This window comes from Hipposideros armiger, unplaced genomic scaffold, assembly GCF_001890085.2.
Source record: "Hipposideros armiger isolate ML-2016 unplaced genomic scaffold, ASM189008v1 scaffold_525, whole genome shotgun sequence".
Classification (NCBI taxonomy): Eukaryota; Metazoa; Chordata; class Mammalia; order Chiroptera; family Hipposideridae; genus Hipposideros; species Hipposideros armiger.
The window spans coordinates 555,490-572,222 of record NW_017731875.1 but is presented as its reverse complement, the minus strand read 5'-3'; the positions used below and the strand labels follow the sequence as shown (position 1 = coordinate 572,222).

The 16,733-nt window shown below is 39.1% G+C and overlaps 2 protein-coding genes across 4 annotated transcripts in view; both read left to right on the top strand.

Annotated features, from left to right (window-relative positions):
* Window positions 1-16,733, top strand: part of LOC109396555 (tripartite motif-containing protein 5-like) — a 68,227-nt gene that overhangs the window by 22,685 nt on the left and 28,809 nt on the right. The window contains exon 5 of one of the 3 annotated variants that reach the window (XM_019668437.1): window positions 106-184. The exons of the other annotated variants lie outside the window; for them this stretch is intronic. Coding sequence (XP_019523982.1) covers window positions 106-123 — 18 coding nt within the window. The 3' untranslated portion in view covers window positions 124-184. Of the gene's footprint in view, window positions 1-105; window positions 185-16,733 lie in introns of those variants that run through there. 3 annotated transcript variants of the gene reach the window in all.
* On the top strand, window positions 132-11,827 carry LOC109396554 (E3 ubiquitin-protein ligase TRIM22-like). Its single transcript, XM_019668426.1, has 7 exons — window positions 132-571; window positions 1,569-1,664; window positions 2,308-2,538; window positions 8,702-8,724; window positions 9,967-10,067; window positions 10,363-10,389; window positions 10,613-11,827. Exons 1-7 carry the CDS (start codon window positions 152-154, stop codon window positions 11,206-11,208), a joined length of 1,494 nt encoding a protein of 497 aa, XP_019523971.1. The 5' UTR covers window positions 132-151; the 3' UTR covers window positions 11,209-11,827.

Sequence of the window (16,733 nt, the reverse complement as noted above, 5' to 3'; positions counted from 1 at the left end):
CCTTCCTTTGTGGAACATTGATGTTCTGTGCAGTTCTGATTCTCTGCACAGTCAGCATCCTTTCTGTTCCTGCCTTTCGTATCCCGCCCCCTTCATCATCCCCAGGCCTGCAGGAGTGTGTGAGCAAGAGGAGCCTCAGCGGAGCAAGGCCATGGATTTTCCAGCACAAATGAACATAGCGGAGGAGCTGACCTGCCCCATGTGCCTGCAGCTCCTGACAGAACCCCTGAGCCTGGACTGTGGCCACAGCTTCTGCCAAGCTTGCATCACTGCAAACAATGAGTCCGTGAGCGCCCCAGGAGGGGAATGCCACTGTCCTGTGTGCCAGAGCAGATACCAGCCTTGGAACCTGTGTCCTAATCTGCAGCTGGCCAACAGAGTGAAGAAACTCATGGAGGTCAACACGACGTCACAACAGTGGCAGGGGGCAGATCTCTGTGAGCAGCACGGGGAAAACCGCCTTATCTTCTGTAAGGAGGATGGGAAGGCCATTTGCAAGCTTTGTGTGCTGTCTGTGGAGCACCATGGTCACCAAATGTTCCCCATTGAACAAGTGGCCCAGGAATGTCAGGTAGGCCCCAGGGTGGAGAAGCATTGGGCAGAATGGTGACTGAAGTGAAACCTTTACTTTTTTGTTTGTTTGTTTGTTTTTGTTTTAATTAGTTTCAGAGCTACAAAAGAATGTAATAGTTAGACATTTACACCCCTCACAAAGTCATAACCCTCCTCCCCTAATCTACTACCGCTTTGACATCGTATATAGTTGTTACAATTCCATTGACTCTATTCCCTGTGCTGTAATCCACATCCTGTGACTATATATGTATATTTTATATATATATATAAATATATGTGTGTGTGTATATATGTGTATATATGTGTGTGTGTGTACATATATATATATATATATATATATATACACATTAAATTATAGTTCACATTGAATATAATCAATAATGTTGTAAAATTTTGTAGGGGATCTGATGGACATTTGTGTTATTAGGGAGACCCTTCGTGGATGGTGTAGATGCCTGACCACTGCAGTGTACACCCGAAGCTGCAGCTGAATAATAAACCTTCACTTTTTAAATTGTATTTATTCATCTTGTCATCACAGAACTGAGCTCTGCTTTCCCTTTTCATATGCTTGGCTCAGCTTCTGAGGCCTGAGGGGCGTTTCTGTGCATTCTTTCATTTTCTTCAAGAATAAGCATAGACTGCAAAATTTTAGCAAACAGAAGTTATGTGAGTGAGTTTCTTCCCAAGATGAGTTCTGATAGCACAACATGGTTGGTTAGATGTGGGGAAAGTATCCATGACAGGAAAGGGCTTTTCATGCTGCAGGATGAGCTCTTCCTCTAGGAAAAGAGAAGTGCAGGCTACTCTTGAGAAAAGCATGGAAACTTCCATCACCGATGGATTTTCATCTACATTCTCGGTTCTAGTTGCCAGTATCATTTCTGTAAACTTTAGTCTCTTCTGAGATCAGCCTGATTTCTTCCCCATTTTTCTTCTATCCAGGTGCTGAGAAAGCTCAGAGTTTGACTTTGGTGGTTTCTTTCTCACAGGAGAAGCTACAGGAAGCTCTGAAGAGGCTGACAGAGGAGGAGCAGGAAGCTGACAAGATAGAAGCTGACATCAGTGACGAGAGAGCTACCTGGGAGGCAGGAAGAGATTGTTCCTGAGGGAGTTCTGGGACGGAAAACTGGGCAGCACCTTGGTCCAATCACAAAAAGGCTCCTTCCTCCTTGTTACCTCAGAATTCAGGAGTCCAGAGGACATTTGATTAGTCCTCATTCCATCCCTTTCCTGTTGAGGGTTGGGAGCTGGAGAGTAGAACTATCCCAAGTGAGATCAGCTATTTGAAGACAAAGGCATAGAGGGAAGCAATGTAAAAGTGACTCATGAGTCCCATGTCCCATTTGTGTCATTAAGTTTGAAGTTCTGATACTTTCAGAAAACACATTGAGGAAGGCCCAGTTTTCCGTGTTAGGAGTTATGGGTGGGAAAGTTTCTTACACAGTGTGACATGTCTATCCAGGACAAGTGTCTGCAATTCAGACCTCATCCAGGTATCACATTGTGTCTCCTGGTTGACCTTGATGAAGTGCATTGCTGAATTACTTTGGGAGGAGCTCAAGGGGAAACAGTAGGAAAATGGTTTTCCCAAGCACTGCTCACTTCCTTTCACCTCCCATCCCTGTGAGAAGTGCCTGAGGAAAACAGTTTTTGTCTTGGTTCCCAGGCCCATGAAAAGTAGTTCCTCAGCTAGACAGACTGACTGCCCCTTTCTCTTCATCCCCAAAGAATCATATGCAGACTGAGAGACAGAGGATTCTGGAATGGTTTGATGAAATGAGAGGCATCTTGGACCAGGAGGAGCGGAAGGAGCTGCAAAAGCTGGAGGATGATGAAGTGAATGTGCTGAATGACTTGGCAGTGGCTAAAGATCAGCTGGCTTGGCAGAGGCAGTGCATGAGGGAGCTCATCTTGGATCTCCAGCATCAGATATGGGGGTTATCAATAGACACACTGCAGGTAAGACCTGTGAGAAGCCCCTACATTTGAGATTCTGGGGAAAACACAGAAATCAAGTTTCCTTTCCTTCTGTTCCCTGCACTTTCTTCCTCATTAAAAGGTTCCTGTGACCCCTCAAGTACCCCTTCTCTGTCATTCATTTCAAGGGTCATAAGAATTCAATGTACAAATGGCAAGGAGAATTTCCATTATTATTATTATTATTATTATTATTATTATATTTTTAGTTAAATTTTATTGGGGTGACAATTATTTATCATTTTAAGAAGTCTGCACTAAAATTGGAGAGCAGATTCTCTATAGATTTTGGTTCTCTGGGACCCTGCACTTGTAAGACATCTCTTCACTAAGCTTAATGAAACAGCGCAAATCTCTGATTATATTTGATTTTGTTGTTGTTTTGTTGAGGGGTGGCAAATGTAGTGCTAGACTGTGTAATAGCGAGGTGAGGGATGAGCATGTATGAATATGTGTGTGTGTTTCTGTGTGTTTGTGCAAGTGTGTGTGTTTGTGTTGGCTAGAAAAGGGTGTAGGAAGACCTGTAAAGACTTGATGGAGACATTGTACCTAGTATGAATGTTAAAATTGTTTTTCATGGAACTAAGTGCATAATGGTGATCTTGAGCTATGAAATATATTAGGAAATTCAGGAAATTTCCTTAATTTCTCTGCTTGACTTCTTGCCATTCTCCTTTGCTAGCTAAAAAACATTTCTTAACTTTGGTTCCAATAATGAAATAACCAATTTCCACCTGCTAGATCTTAACTTCTGCCTTAAAAAATATATTTCTTGAGGTATAGGTTACATATAAAATCTATCTATTGTAAGTATGCAATTCAAAGATTTTTAGTAAATATATTGAGTTGTTAAACCATGAAAATATTCAGTTCAACATTCATCGAAAAGGTACTCCCTCCACTGAATTCTTTTGACACTTTTGTCAAAAGTCAATTTGCTCTAAACATAAGGATATATTTCTGGATAATCAATCTGTTACATGAACTTCTACGTTTATTCTTGCACTGATACTGTAAGCTTTTGATTACTCTGCCTCATAGAAAAATTTGAAATTAGCAGGGTGATCTTCCGCATTTGTTTTCTTTGTCTAAATTGTTTGAATAAAAAAAACAACTCTTAATTTATTTCAAAACAATTCTATTCTAAGTCAGTTTTCTATGGTGACTATTTTAACCACTGCCCCCCAGGGAAGATTTAGCGATTTCTGCTGCCATCTAGTGGGTAGAAGCCAAATAAACGCACAGGGCGGACTCCATGACAAAGAATTATCTTGGGCCAGTATGGCAGTGGTGCCACAACTCAGAAACACTGTCCTAGGTCCACTGAATTTTGCGTGAAATTTTTTGGATATCTTGTTAATTTTCATTAAAGACTTGCTGGGATTTTGATAGGCATTATATGGAATTTAAAGAATAATTTGAGGAGTACTACCATCTGAACAATATAAAATCTCTTATTTATTTAGGTAGTCTTTAAATTCTAACAGCAGTATTTTGTAGTTTCTAGCTCAGAAATCTTTTACTGATTTTATTAATTTTATTTCTAAGTATTTGAGTTGATTGTTACTCTACTATAAATAAATGTCAATTTTGTATTGGATTTTGCATTATTAATAATAAAAAATACAATAGATTTTAATATTGGCCTACTACTTCACATATTCCTAAACTCTTTTGTTAGTTTTCAGGTGTGTGTGTGTGTGTGTGTGTGTGTGTGTGTGTGTTCTTTGAGTTTTTCTACATAATGCATCATGCCATCTGCAAATAAATACAACTGCACTTATTTTCCACTCTGAACATTTAAATTTCTTTCATTTCCCTCTCTTTTTTTTTCTTTTTGTTTTTATTTTTTCCTCATATGATTTAATCAGTTCTTATTTTGTTCTCTTCATCTTTCTCTATTTGATGTTTATGAATGTGACATTTTTTGCCATTCAAAACTAAGCAGGCAGAAATAATGCTTGGTCATTCAGGGATAGCAAAATGAAACCTGACAATGACACTAACTGTCTTGGCATAGAATTAATCCCTGGTCATTCGCAGAATGTAAAATAATTTACAAGACTCTACAAGAATAAGATGATTTACTGAAAGTCAGAGAGAGAGAGAGAGAGAGTTCTGCTAGGAACTGTTAGAAGTTTTACCAGGGCAGTCTGAGAGGGAGAGCGGTGGATACAAAGGGGTAAGAGAGATAATGGCAGAAGTTTGCCAGGGCAGTCTGGTGGAAGACAGCTGGGGAGACAGAGGGGTAAGAGAGATACTGGCAAAAGTTCAGCCAGGGCAGAGTCCCAGGGGGGACAGCTGCCCCCATGAGAGGGAGTGCTGGGGTTTTATATTTTTCCATGCAGGATGTAGGGTGCTTGTCAGCTTGCAGGGGGGCTGCCATTACAATTGTCTTCTCCTTGGAACTGTCCTGTTCCCATCTATGATGGATGTCAGCTTGCAGGGGGCTGCCATAGTGATTGGGAACTGTTCTGTTCTCACCTATGATGATGTAAGGTGCTTGTCCTCCTGCAGGTGCAGTGCTAGCCAGGGAAGTCAGAGCCAAGTGGTTAATGTTTAGCTCATTCCTGTTAACCCACAAGCTCACACCTGTTAACTCTTTGTCTGTCCTATCCTGCCAGCTCACAAGCCTGCTCCTGTGAACTCTTTGTCTCATCACTAACTCAGGAGAAGTATAAGCTCAGAAAAAGCATTCCACTGTGGTCGTTTGAGTTCATCAGACCAGTTATTCCCTGTGACAGATAAATTACTGAATATTTCATCTATTGTGTTGAGCACAATCTACCTCCATCTGTTCTAGCAAGCCTTTTTGATTTTGTATTTGGTCATTGGAAATCAACACAAAACTGAGTAATTTGTCAATTTTTCTCTGTATTTGTTGGGCTACAAATGGAAGGTGGGAGTGAGTCAGCTCTTACACAATCACTGATTGTATACTGAGATTCAAACTTGGTTTTTAATAAGGCTTGAATACTTTATGACTTTGTATACAGAGTTGTTTTATTTAGCTTTTAGTAATGAGCTACAGAACTGAAATTCCAGCTAAAGTTGCTAAGGAGAGGCTCCTCCATTTTGCAACAAAATCCAGCTTTTCTACTCCAAGCTAAACAGAGTCAGAGAGGATGAAAGCAAAGCATGACTTATGATTGGGACTGATGAAGAGCTAGAGACTGAGGAACCAGTCATAGAAAGGTCAAGTGGTAGACTTTCTACCAGAGTATAGTACAAAAACACTTTAGATGTCTATTTATTGGAATGCAGATTAGGGATAGGGGCTATTTGCCATTTTGAATTACCTCTGTGATAATGTCCATATGTTAACAAATAAACTTAACTCTTGGATACAAACTCGAGGTTCAAAATCTATAGGACTACAAGAGACCTCTAATTTTGGTGAGTCGCTCATATATTGGCAAAAAGAAAGCAAAATCACACAACACTTTAAGGAAGAACTTGGGAAAGATAACTCACAATCCTGGGAAATGATGGCTTGTGATTGTTCCATCCATGAGGCAATATATACACTTTAAAATGCAAACGGCACAACTGTACCTATTGGAAAGGTAGAGTCACATCATGGACAATATCTACAGTTTTCCTCTTGGGCAGAGTCATGGACCACTACTGACAAAAATAAATCTGGGGCAGCCATTTGGGCCAATCAGGAAACACTTTGAGTTTATGTTACTCCTCTTCAAATTGTTGTAACTTGTAATGATATATGTGATGGACTTCTGGTCTTTAACTTCCACAACTTCGCCAACTGGGAGTTGAGATGACAGTTTCCCTGTTATATGGACTATTTTTTAATGATGTTTGGAATGGACCATTTTATCATATATCTATTGGTAGCTGGGCCAACCATGAGGTGATAGTTTTAGACTGATAAGAATGAACATGATAAAAATGTTGGATTTGAAAGTAGATTTGCATATTAGATGACAGTTTAGATCTTCCACCCTAGGAAACAGTTCTCATCCATGTATTTTAGCACATTTATAGAGATCTAATTCATATCTCCTATAATGTATTCATTTAATGTATAATATTCCATGGCATTTGTTGTATTACATTATTATATTTTTAAACAATTGTGGTAAAACATATAGCATAAAATTTCTTATTTTAGCCAATTTTTAGTATATACCTCAGGGACATTAATTACATCCACTATGTTGTGCAAAAATCACCACTACCTATTTCTAATTTTTTTTCATCACCCCAACAGAAACTGTAACCATTGAGCAGTAATTCCTCATTTCCCATTTCCCATCACCTCAGTTCCTAGTAATTGATAATCTAGTTCTGCCTATATGAATTTTCATAATTCTAGGTAGCTCTATAATGTAAGTGGAATCATACCATATTGGTCCTTTTTCTGTCTAGCCTATTTTATTTACATAACATTTTCAAGGTTCATTCATGCTGTAACATGGATCAGAACTTCATTCTTTTTTATGGCTGAATAATATTCCATTGCATGTATAAGCCATGTTTTGTTTCTCTATTCATCTGTTGATGGACACAGGTTGTTTCCACCTTTTGGCTATAGCGAATAATGCTGCAATGAATATTGGCATAAAAATATCTGTTTGAGTCTGTGCTTTCAATTTTTTGGATATATACCTCAGGATGGGATTGCTGGATTATAATGGTAACTCTAGCTTTCTGAGGATCCACCAAATTTTCCTTAGTTTCATTTTACATTCATACAAGCAATGTGTGAGGGTTCTAGGTTTTTCATATCCTTCTCACCCATACTTGTTATTTTTCGTGAGATTTTTCTTTTTTTTTTTTGCCATCCTAAGGGGTATCGATTGGTATGACATTGTGGTTTTGATTTACATTTCCATAATGGTCAATAATGTTGAGCATCTTTTCATATGTTAATGGCCATTTGTACATCTTCTTTGGAGAAATGGCTATTCAAATCCTTTCCCCATTTTTTGAATTGAGTTGTTTATTTTTTTTGTTGAGTTTTAGAAGATTTTTTTTGCATATCTGGATATTAATACCTTATTAGATATATGATTTGCACTATATTCTCTCTGTGTATTGGTTGTTCACTCTCTTCATGGTGTTCTTTGATGCACAGACATTTTTAATTTTGGTGAGGTCCAGTTTATTAGTTTTTCTTTTGTTGCCTGTGCTTTCTGTGTCCTACCCATGAAATTATTACCAAATCCAATGTTATGAAGCTTTTCCCCTATGTTTTCTTATAAAAGTTTACAGTCTTATATCTGAAGTTTTGATCTTTTGGATTGGACTATCTTAACACAATACTGGAATTCAGGGTAAGAAATGGTTTTGAGACAGCCACAAAGTGGATATTGATACCATTCTAGACAATGGAATGTGAATAGTTGGGATACAGTAAATTCCATTTTAGGCCTTCTCTGCTGCTGGTTCCTGCAGCTTATTTCATACTTCAAAATGGATGACGTTCCCTGTAGGGAGTGAGTAGGAGGTGTATAGAGTGAGCAGAGGAAGGCCAGAGAAACATTCACTTCAAGTGCTAGTTCGCTTGTTCCTGAGCCAAAGAAAGTATACTTCTTGAGGACCATAATGGTTAATTATTCATCTTTGATTCCCCAGAGCGTGGGATGATGTCTGACAAATAGAAGATTTCAACTTTATTTGTCTCTAGGATACATAGAAGCATAAAATTTAAGGAGGGCTTCTGAGGAATGTCTATTAAAGAAACAGTAGATCTCTTTTCTTTCTTTTAAATACATTTCATCTGCAGATCCTTGGAGCATTTTTCCCACACCCTCATAAGAGTCTTTTAGGATGTTTTTTCTGAGTCTTATCTCTATATTTTGTCCCCCCACACTCTGACCATCTATTTATTCACATGCTATCAAGGGGTCCTAGGGGTGTGAGGAGCAAGTGAGTAAAGCTTTGTAAGGTAGGAAGGCGTATCACCTTCTTCAAGGGTTGGCAGACCAAATTTGGGAAGTGTAGTTAAATTTGAAGTTCAGATAAATGACACATTATTTTTCAGTAGTAGAGTATCTTAAATATTGTAGTGGTCATGCTTATCCTAAAACATATTTGTTATTGATTCAAAACTAAATTTTAACTTACCAATTTTGTCTTCTCAATCTGGCAACTTGACCCATGTTTTCTCTTTTCTCCCCAGGATGTGATGAATGTCGTAAGAAGGTATGTATGCGAGACCAGGTATGGTCCTTATTGTGTGTGGGAAGACAGAATGATAGCCATAGAATAATCTTGGAAACAATCAGGGTTTTTAAAAAATGAGAGACCTGGAAATTTGAGCATTACACTGTTTCCAATTGCTGATCACAGTTAAAACTTTTTAATGGTAGGAAATTTGGGTGGTGGGAGATAACCGAGTTAAGGTCAATGAAAGCCTTAAAAATAAGGGGCTGCAGTATCAGAACTCCATGACTTTATTCATTGTATTTATTCTTAGTCTCTGCCTCAGTACTTATTTCTGTAATATTTTATAGGTGTCTGTCTTGTCACAGGAAGGACCTTGTCCTCTTCATCTGCCATGCCCCCAAATTTTCCACAAGGCATCTCCTTTATATTTTCTTCCTTCCCTGAGGATAGAATAAACAAGGTCTTTGTAGGTGGTGACCTTTGGATTTCAAAATAAAAAGTAAATAAATAGACTCAAGTCTCGGGGAATAGTGGCTTTGGCTTTGGTGCCAATAGCTAATCTCTTTTGTTTACACACTTTAGCAGCTTGTAGGAAAAATGGCTTTCTGTGGGTAAAGTTGCCTACCCACTTGACACATCAAAGTCTTCCCAAGCACATGAAATTCAGACCACTATTAATTTAAGCATCCTTCCCCAAATGTTTGTAATGTTTCCCAGAGAATGTGACCTCATATGTTATTCTCCGCACCCGTACCGGAGTAAAAGGCTTTGGGGACCATTCAGACTTCAGCACAGGAGCCCCACACTTGATAACTTAAAACTCCCAGTAGCCAGGTTCTACAGCCTCTCCACTGCCCAACCATCAGGCTGAGAACCCACATCTTTGTCCTGTCCCTGGAGGAATCACTGAGATGGCAGTTACTTCTCCATATATCAAATATATATTTTTAGAAGCATCAAACACCTTTTATAGGTACCATTATTTTTATCTAATATTGTATTATTTTTAAGAGCTTGAGCGCTTGGGGTTAATTTTTCTGTTTTAGAAGGAAGAACATGAGGTTCTTTGAGAAGATCTTCCCAAGGTCACCCAGTGGGTAAATAGAAAGGTAGACCTGAGGACATTTCTTCTGGTTGCAGGTTCAGGGCTCTTGCTTCTCCCTTAGGCTCTTCAGTGAAGAGGATTCCTGTGCATCAATGAGTGAAAGGTGAGGGAGACAGTGGTCTTGGAGAGACACAAGGTCAGAGGTGTGGGCAGTCAATTTTTGTCTCTTCTAGGAGCGAGAGCTGGACCTTGAAGAAGCCAAAAATTCTTTCTGAGAAACTGAAGAGTGCATTCCGAGCTCCAGATCTGAGCAGGATACTACAATTGTTTAAAGGTGAGGAGAGCCAGGGGAAGGGTGTGGGTGTCGGGTTCTCATAGTATCAGAGCAAAATGGGGCAGTGGATGTTGTATCTAGATGAGGACAAAAGACAGGAGGTAGGCCTGACAAGGAGAGAGTCATGCCCTGTGCTGAAGATGTGATCATATCTAAGGGGGAATGGTCAAGTGTCCTCTCATTCACTAGTTGATAACCTCACAGAGCTCCCCTCCTCTGTCCCCACTAGAGAGAAAAGACAGGTGTCAGTGTTTCCTCTTTTCTTCTAATAACATTGAAACTTTTGTCATTTCAGGGTTGACAGAAGTCCAAAGCTACTGGGGTAAGAAGATCCATGTTCTGATCCCTTTTCCGAAGTGTGGTTACTATTAGGTCCCATGATCTGTGTCCCTCCCAAACATGCATACATACAAGAGTTTCTGTGTTCTACTCATCTCTGACCCATTAATGCAAGCTCCTCCCAGTCAACTCCTGTATCATCCTCACAATGTCACAAAACATACATGTCCTATGTAATTCACCTGACTGTGTAATTTTTCCTACAGTGGACTTTATGCTGAATCCAGTCAATGCTCTTTCGGGTGTTGTCCTTTCTGAAGATCACAGACAAGTGACAGTTGAGAAGAGTTTTATGTTTAAGAATGTATATCCATGCAACTTTTCTGCTTTTGATGTCTTGGGTTGCCAAAATTTCTCCTCAGGGAAATATTACTGGGAAGTAGATGTGTCTGGGAAGAGAGCCTGGATCTTGGGGGTATTCAGTAACACAAGCAACCTCAATAGAAAAAAAAGCTCTGGGTTTGTTTTTGACCCAAATGTAAGTTACCAAAATGTTTACTATAGATTCAGACCTGAAAATGGCTACTGGGTTGTAGGATTACAGAATGAATCTGAGTACAATGCCTTTGAGGACTCTTCCACCGCTGATCCCAAGGTCTTGACTCTTTCCATGGCTGTTGTTCCCTGTCGTGTTGGCGTTTTCCTAGACTATGAAGCAGGCACTGTCTCATTTTTTAACGTCACAAACCACGGGTCACTCATCTACAAGTTCTCTAAATGTCGCTTTTCTCAAACTGTTTATCCGTATTTCAATCCTTGGCACTGTCCAGCTCCCATGACTCTGTGCCAGCCCAACTCCTGAACCTTTTCCTTCCCTCACCCACTTGCAGCATCCCTGTCCCAGTGTCATCTGTACCCTTCATACCATCTCTTCCTTGCTGTCTCTTTTTTAGAACTTTTCCTCATCCTTGGGATCTGCACTGTTTCTGGCTTGAGTTAGGAGAGGAGCTCATTCATCCATTTTTGTATTCTCAAAGAAAGACATCAGAGTCCCTCCTAAAGACAGAGCAGGATTGGTATAGCATCTTTGGCCTTTTATTTATCCATATTTTCCTTTATCAGTGTCCTGAAGAGATATGGCTAAGCCTGTCTTCCACCATCCATGATCCTAGGACAGTTCATAATAACCCCTATCCACCACCAACAACAAAGGAGTCCTTGAGTGTAGGTCTGTTTGTTGCCCAGGATATAGCAAGGAAAGAAAAACAAAAGTAATATATATACTCAGAGTGAAAATTCTGTGTTCAGAGTGTTTCACTTCATCCTGTCTTTTATAAGCTGTGTAATAATGAATAAATCTGGGTTTCTTTTTCCCAAAATAGATATTGAGTTTTAAAACTATTCCTAACTCTTAATGTCATTGTCTACAACTTCCACTCAATGAAACGTACCTACGTAAGTGTCCTGCACAATATAATAAATATTTGCTCTCATGATTACTGAAAAGTGTGAGCTGTGTCAGTGTCCTATACAACTGATTAGTGTTCTTGAGAGGAACAGTAAGTGATTCTACTGAAGTTCCATTTTTTGAGTTCTCAGGCACTGTTTCAAGACCATTCCAATTTCAGTCTTGTGTTATCGAACTTTTTAAACTGAGGCTGGGACTGTTTTTCAGTCCCTTTTTGAGGAAATCAGTCAGAAAACCGAAAGTGAGTTTCCAAAATCTGTCCAGCAGAGGGAGCCATGTCTTACAAAGAGCAGCCTTTTGGTGTTCAGGCCTTTTCCTTGAGTATACCACGTATACACACACCATCTCACACACTTTTCTTTATTAATCAGTTTCAAATTATGGAATAAATTTAGGATAGCAAATGAACAAACTTTTATAAGAGACATAAATTATAAATTATGGCCAATCACTGCACAGAGCCCACATCAAGACATCAAGAGGAATAACTTATCCCAGGGGAATGAAAAAAGGAAGTACTTGGCCTGGGAAAGGTGTGCACATGCACACAGAAACACTAAACCTATACACCATGTGTATATATATTATAATATATAAATTATGCATATAAATATATATATAGAGAGAGAGACTGTTTATCCCAGTTAATCTTGAGAAATACCATAATAAGAAAAAATCCCTATCAGGTAGTTAAATGAATATATAAACTTATGAGGTCTTTCCCAATGTCCCATAGCTAATGAGTGGAGGAGGCAGGATGAGAACTAGATCTGTGTTTCTCTAGCACAGGTGCCCTTTGTGCAGTGCACTCCTCCGAAAAAGGTAAGAGCCAGATTCCCTAGGATGTAGGGTTGGAGGGACAACCCAGGAGACGCTACTCTGCAGAAGGAGCCAGGAGCATCATGGGAAATTCTTAGGTGTCAGAAGATATAGATTGATGTGTTCAACCCATGTAACCACTAGTGATATAGGAGCAGCTTGTGGTATTGGCTTGAACCATGTTGAGCTTCTTCATGATCAGGGAGCTCTTGCAGGTGACATAGAGGGTGAACAGTGGGGACAGTTAAGAGCCTGAACTTTGAAATTAGGTAGAATATCATTATTATGATGTTGTTACTCACTGCGCCTTATTAAGCAAAATGTAATTGGATTCAGTTTCTCATCAGAAATAAACATGCTAGCTCTCACCTGATAGTGATATGGTGGGAATTAAATAATAGAATGTTTGCAATAACTTCCTTATTTCCTTTCTCTTAAATACTGATCCAGATTGGTGTTAATTAATTTTCACTGTGATTTGAAATAATGAACGCTGACAATGAATATTTCTACTTCAAATATTAATACCTTTTTTATAGTGTAATAGTATAAGTTGATTATGGAATCACAGATCACTCTTTAATTTCATCTTTTTGCGTAATAAATATTTCTGGTTTTTTTAATCTTCAAATATATTTCATCTTATAGGTAAATAATTTTCTAAGTATGCAATTCTAGGTTGTTATTTATTTTCTTTAAACATTCTCTTTGAGGTTGCTATTTAATAGTGTTCTATCAATCAAATTGTCCTCTTTTATTGTGGTAAAAACACTTACCATGAGATCCAACCTCATACATTTTTAAGGTGTTGCAGTTCCACAAGTGTAAAATTTCACTTCTACAAGATGAATAAGTTTTATAGGTACACTGTACAACATTCTGCCTATAGCTAACTATATTATTACTATGCACATAATAAATATTTCTTTACTATAAAAAGTTTTATGTTCTTCATAGCTACCTAGTCTTCTATTTTAAGTACTGGAATAGCTTCAGTAATCTAAGTGAATATACTAGATGAAAGTCCATTGTTTTTGTCTATTTCCACAGTAATTCCCTTTCATTAGAGAGCTTTCTCTCTGTTTGCCCAGATAAATCTCCATTTTTAGGGTGCTGATTCACATTATGACTTACAGTGATAGAGGCAGGGTCAGGAGTTCTGTATGCGCTCCCTCAGGAACGACGTAAGTCAGTGTTCCCTTTTCCTGGTCAGCCTCACTCTTTCCAGGGAGCTGGAAGGCTACAGTTGTCCTCAGGAGTGAGTTAGCCTGTTCTCCAGGGAGGCGGCAGGGTGAATATTGCATCAGTGAGTGTTCCTAGAATACATGATATTGTTACTTAGTCTTTCTTTTGTGATCCTGAATTTCTCTTAAGCAAGCCCTGGATTTGTTTTTTGAGTGGTTGTAGTTTTTAGTTTTAGTATTTCAATGAAAAAGAAAACTATTTCTATTTGTTGTCTGACATTTTGTATTTTGTCATTATTATAAGCATATTTTCTTTTGCATCTTTCACCTTAGATATAATAGCTGCTGTGAAGTCCTTGTATATTAAATACAACATCTGGATTATTTCAGAGTTGGTCTCCATGATTGCCCTTTCTCCTAAATAGGGCCATATCTTCTACTTTTTCCATATGTTGTATAATTTTAGATTGTGTCTAAAAAAAATTCCCCCAGGGGAATTGTGAATGCGATGTAGACTCTAAATTCTGTTTGTTTCTTTGAAGAATATTATTGTGTTTTATTTCGTTTTTTCAGTCAGTCAACTTGGTTGAACTCAAGTTCCATATTCTCCCCTGCATTTTTCAGCAGCTGGAATTTGTGATGAGTTCCATTAGCCGTATTTTGACTGCCCATCACCTGTATCAAACATTTGTAGTTCAGTGATTTGATCAGACATTTTATGTACAATTTGGAATTCCTTCCTCTGTATCTGTCTGTCTCTCTCTTTTTTAACTTATTGGGGAACAGTGAACAGTGTGTTTTTCCCAGATCCCATCAGCTGCAAGTCAAGTTGTTGTCCTTCAAACTTAGCTGTGGAGGGCGCAGCTCAGCTCCAAGTCTAGTAGCCGTTTACAATGTAGTTGCGGGGGTCGGGGGGGGGGGGAAGGAGCTGCAGCCCACCATCCCATGCAGGAATTGAACCAGCAAGCTTGTTGTTAAAAGCACGTGCTCTAACCACTGAGCCACTCGGCCGCCCCTGGATATCTCTTTTAAAGATATTCTCCTCCCACATTTAGCTGCTGTGGTAGCCCTAAATTATTCTAGTTCTTCAAGTCAGTACGTCTGAATGTTGCTAACTGAGTTATAACTGTCCACCTACTGCTGATTGAGGTCTTTCTTCAAATAAAAGTCATAAAACTAGGAACCATCCCCAACAGTGTTCCCTTCTTCTAAGTATCTATTACACTGTAGATTCTGACTGCCTTTGTCACTCTCTGGAGCCTTCAGGTTTAGTTTTCTTCCTTCCTTCCTTCCTTCCTTCCTTCCTTCCTTCCTTCCTTCCTTCCTTCCTTCCTTCTTTCCTTCCTTCCTTCCTCTCTTGACACATTTGTGCAATGGTTATAATGTTGATCTATTGGTTAAAGGTGCTGCTTTATTGAAACAAATATCTCCATTAGTGGAAATAGAACCTAACTATTGCTTTCTTTGCATCTCCTGAGCTGTAAAATTGAATTACTGGATTTTAGGATCTCTTGTTACACAAATTGCCAGATTTTATTGAAAGTGGTTGTACCCTTTTGTAGTCCCACATACTTCCAGAAGAGGACAATGAACGTATAAAATCTGGTGCTTAATGCAGAGGTGTTTAGAATAGATGTAGTTATAGTATATTATATGATTGAAAGTGGAGGGTATTGAAGAATTCAGAGTGTGACTGTGCTTGTGTGACAAGCACAGCATGGGGGTATTGACTGCAATGTTCAAAAATTATGAGCTCCCTTATCCAAGACACCCTTCTCTGTCCAATACTTTTTTCTTTTTCAATGCTCCCACAGCTACAATATTCTTTTACTACTCTCCCTTTAAATCTCTGAATGACCCCACAGGCTTGGTCATTATCTTGGGACTCTTTTATGAAACATAAGAATTCAAACTGAGAACATCAGATCCTGTCAAGAAACCTGAAAACCAGAGCTGACCATGTTGGCATGCTCCACATTCCTTGTTATCATGACAGGAGAAAAATTAATCCTTTTCAGGGCTCTGTATGTTCACTCCAGTCATTATATCTCCTGCTTAGAGAGAAAACTGATGAAATAGCGTCCCTTTTGGCCCATGGATTTTTAACATTTTCCCATTTGAGAACACTTTGGGACAAAGTAAAAGTTAAAATGTGATTAAAGTGTGGAAGTGGAGACACTAAACACCAATTGGATGAATCCTTAGTAAGAACAGGAGACATGAAAACTGTTGGTTAAAATTAGACGGAGGAGAATCATGATGGTAATAACACCAGAAAATTGCCAAATTTCATTATGTGACACAGCACCTATGTTTGCAGCAGGAACAGTATAATAGAAGCTTGATTTATCACCCACATGTTCAATTCAGTTAAAATTGTATTTATAGAGATGTATCCATTTGTCAGTCCTTATATGTAATACCTTCTAATAGAGCTAAGGCAATAAGCGACAAAATAGAACAAATCCCTATCTGATTTCATGAAACTCAAATTTCTGGCTTCATGGTGGGGCTGCCGTGGAGATTACTAAAGGCAGTATTAGTGATAACACTGGGCTGGCTGCCCACTGCACTGTCCCTACCGCCTTCCACTTACGCATTTTCATTTCCCAACTCTGGCATACTGACTGAGTTCTCACCTCTAGGAGTAATCCTTGTTCCAGAGACGACTTCCTAAGAAATCCTAGCCAAAGAAGCCCTTGGGAAGGAGCCTGTGGAGTCTCCATGGGCCACAGCCCAGGCTTCTGGACCAGTTCTGCACAGAGACCAGCAGGGAAGGCAGCTGTGCCTGGCTCTGCCCAGGGCTGAAAGATATTTTGAGAAACAGAACAAAGCCACACACTTTTTTGAAGCTTACTAACTTAACACTTTCAGCATGGCTCTTCAAATAAATTCCTAGCACACTGTCCTCTCTGG

What these genes read in the sequence shown, in the direction of transcription:
- LOC109396554 (XM_019668426.1), top strand. Translation starts at nt 152, where the DNA reads ATGGATTTTCCAGCACAAATGAACATAGCGGAGGAGCTGACCTGCCCC. An exon ending in AAGTGGCCCAGGAATGTCAG is followed by an intron (nt 572 to 1,568) that starts GTAGGCCCCAGG and finishes TCTTTCTCACAG; the next exon opens with GAGAAGCTACAGGAAGCTCT. An exon ending in GTGATGAATGTCGTAAGAAG is followed by an intron (nt 8,725 to 9,966) that starts GTATGTATGCGA and finishes TGTCTCTTCTAG; the next exon opens with GAGCGAGAGCTGGACCTTGA.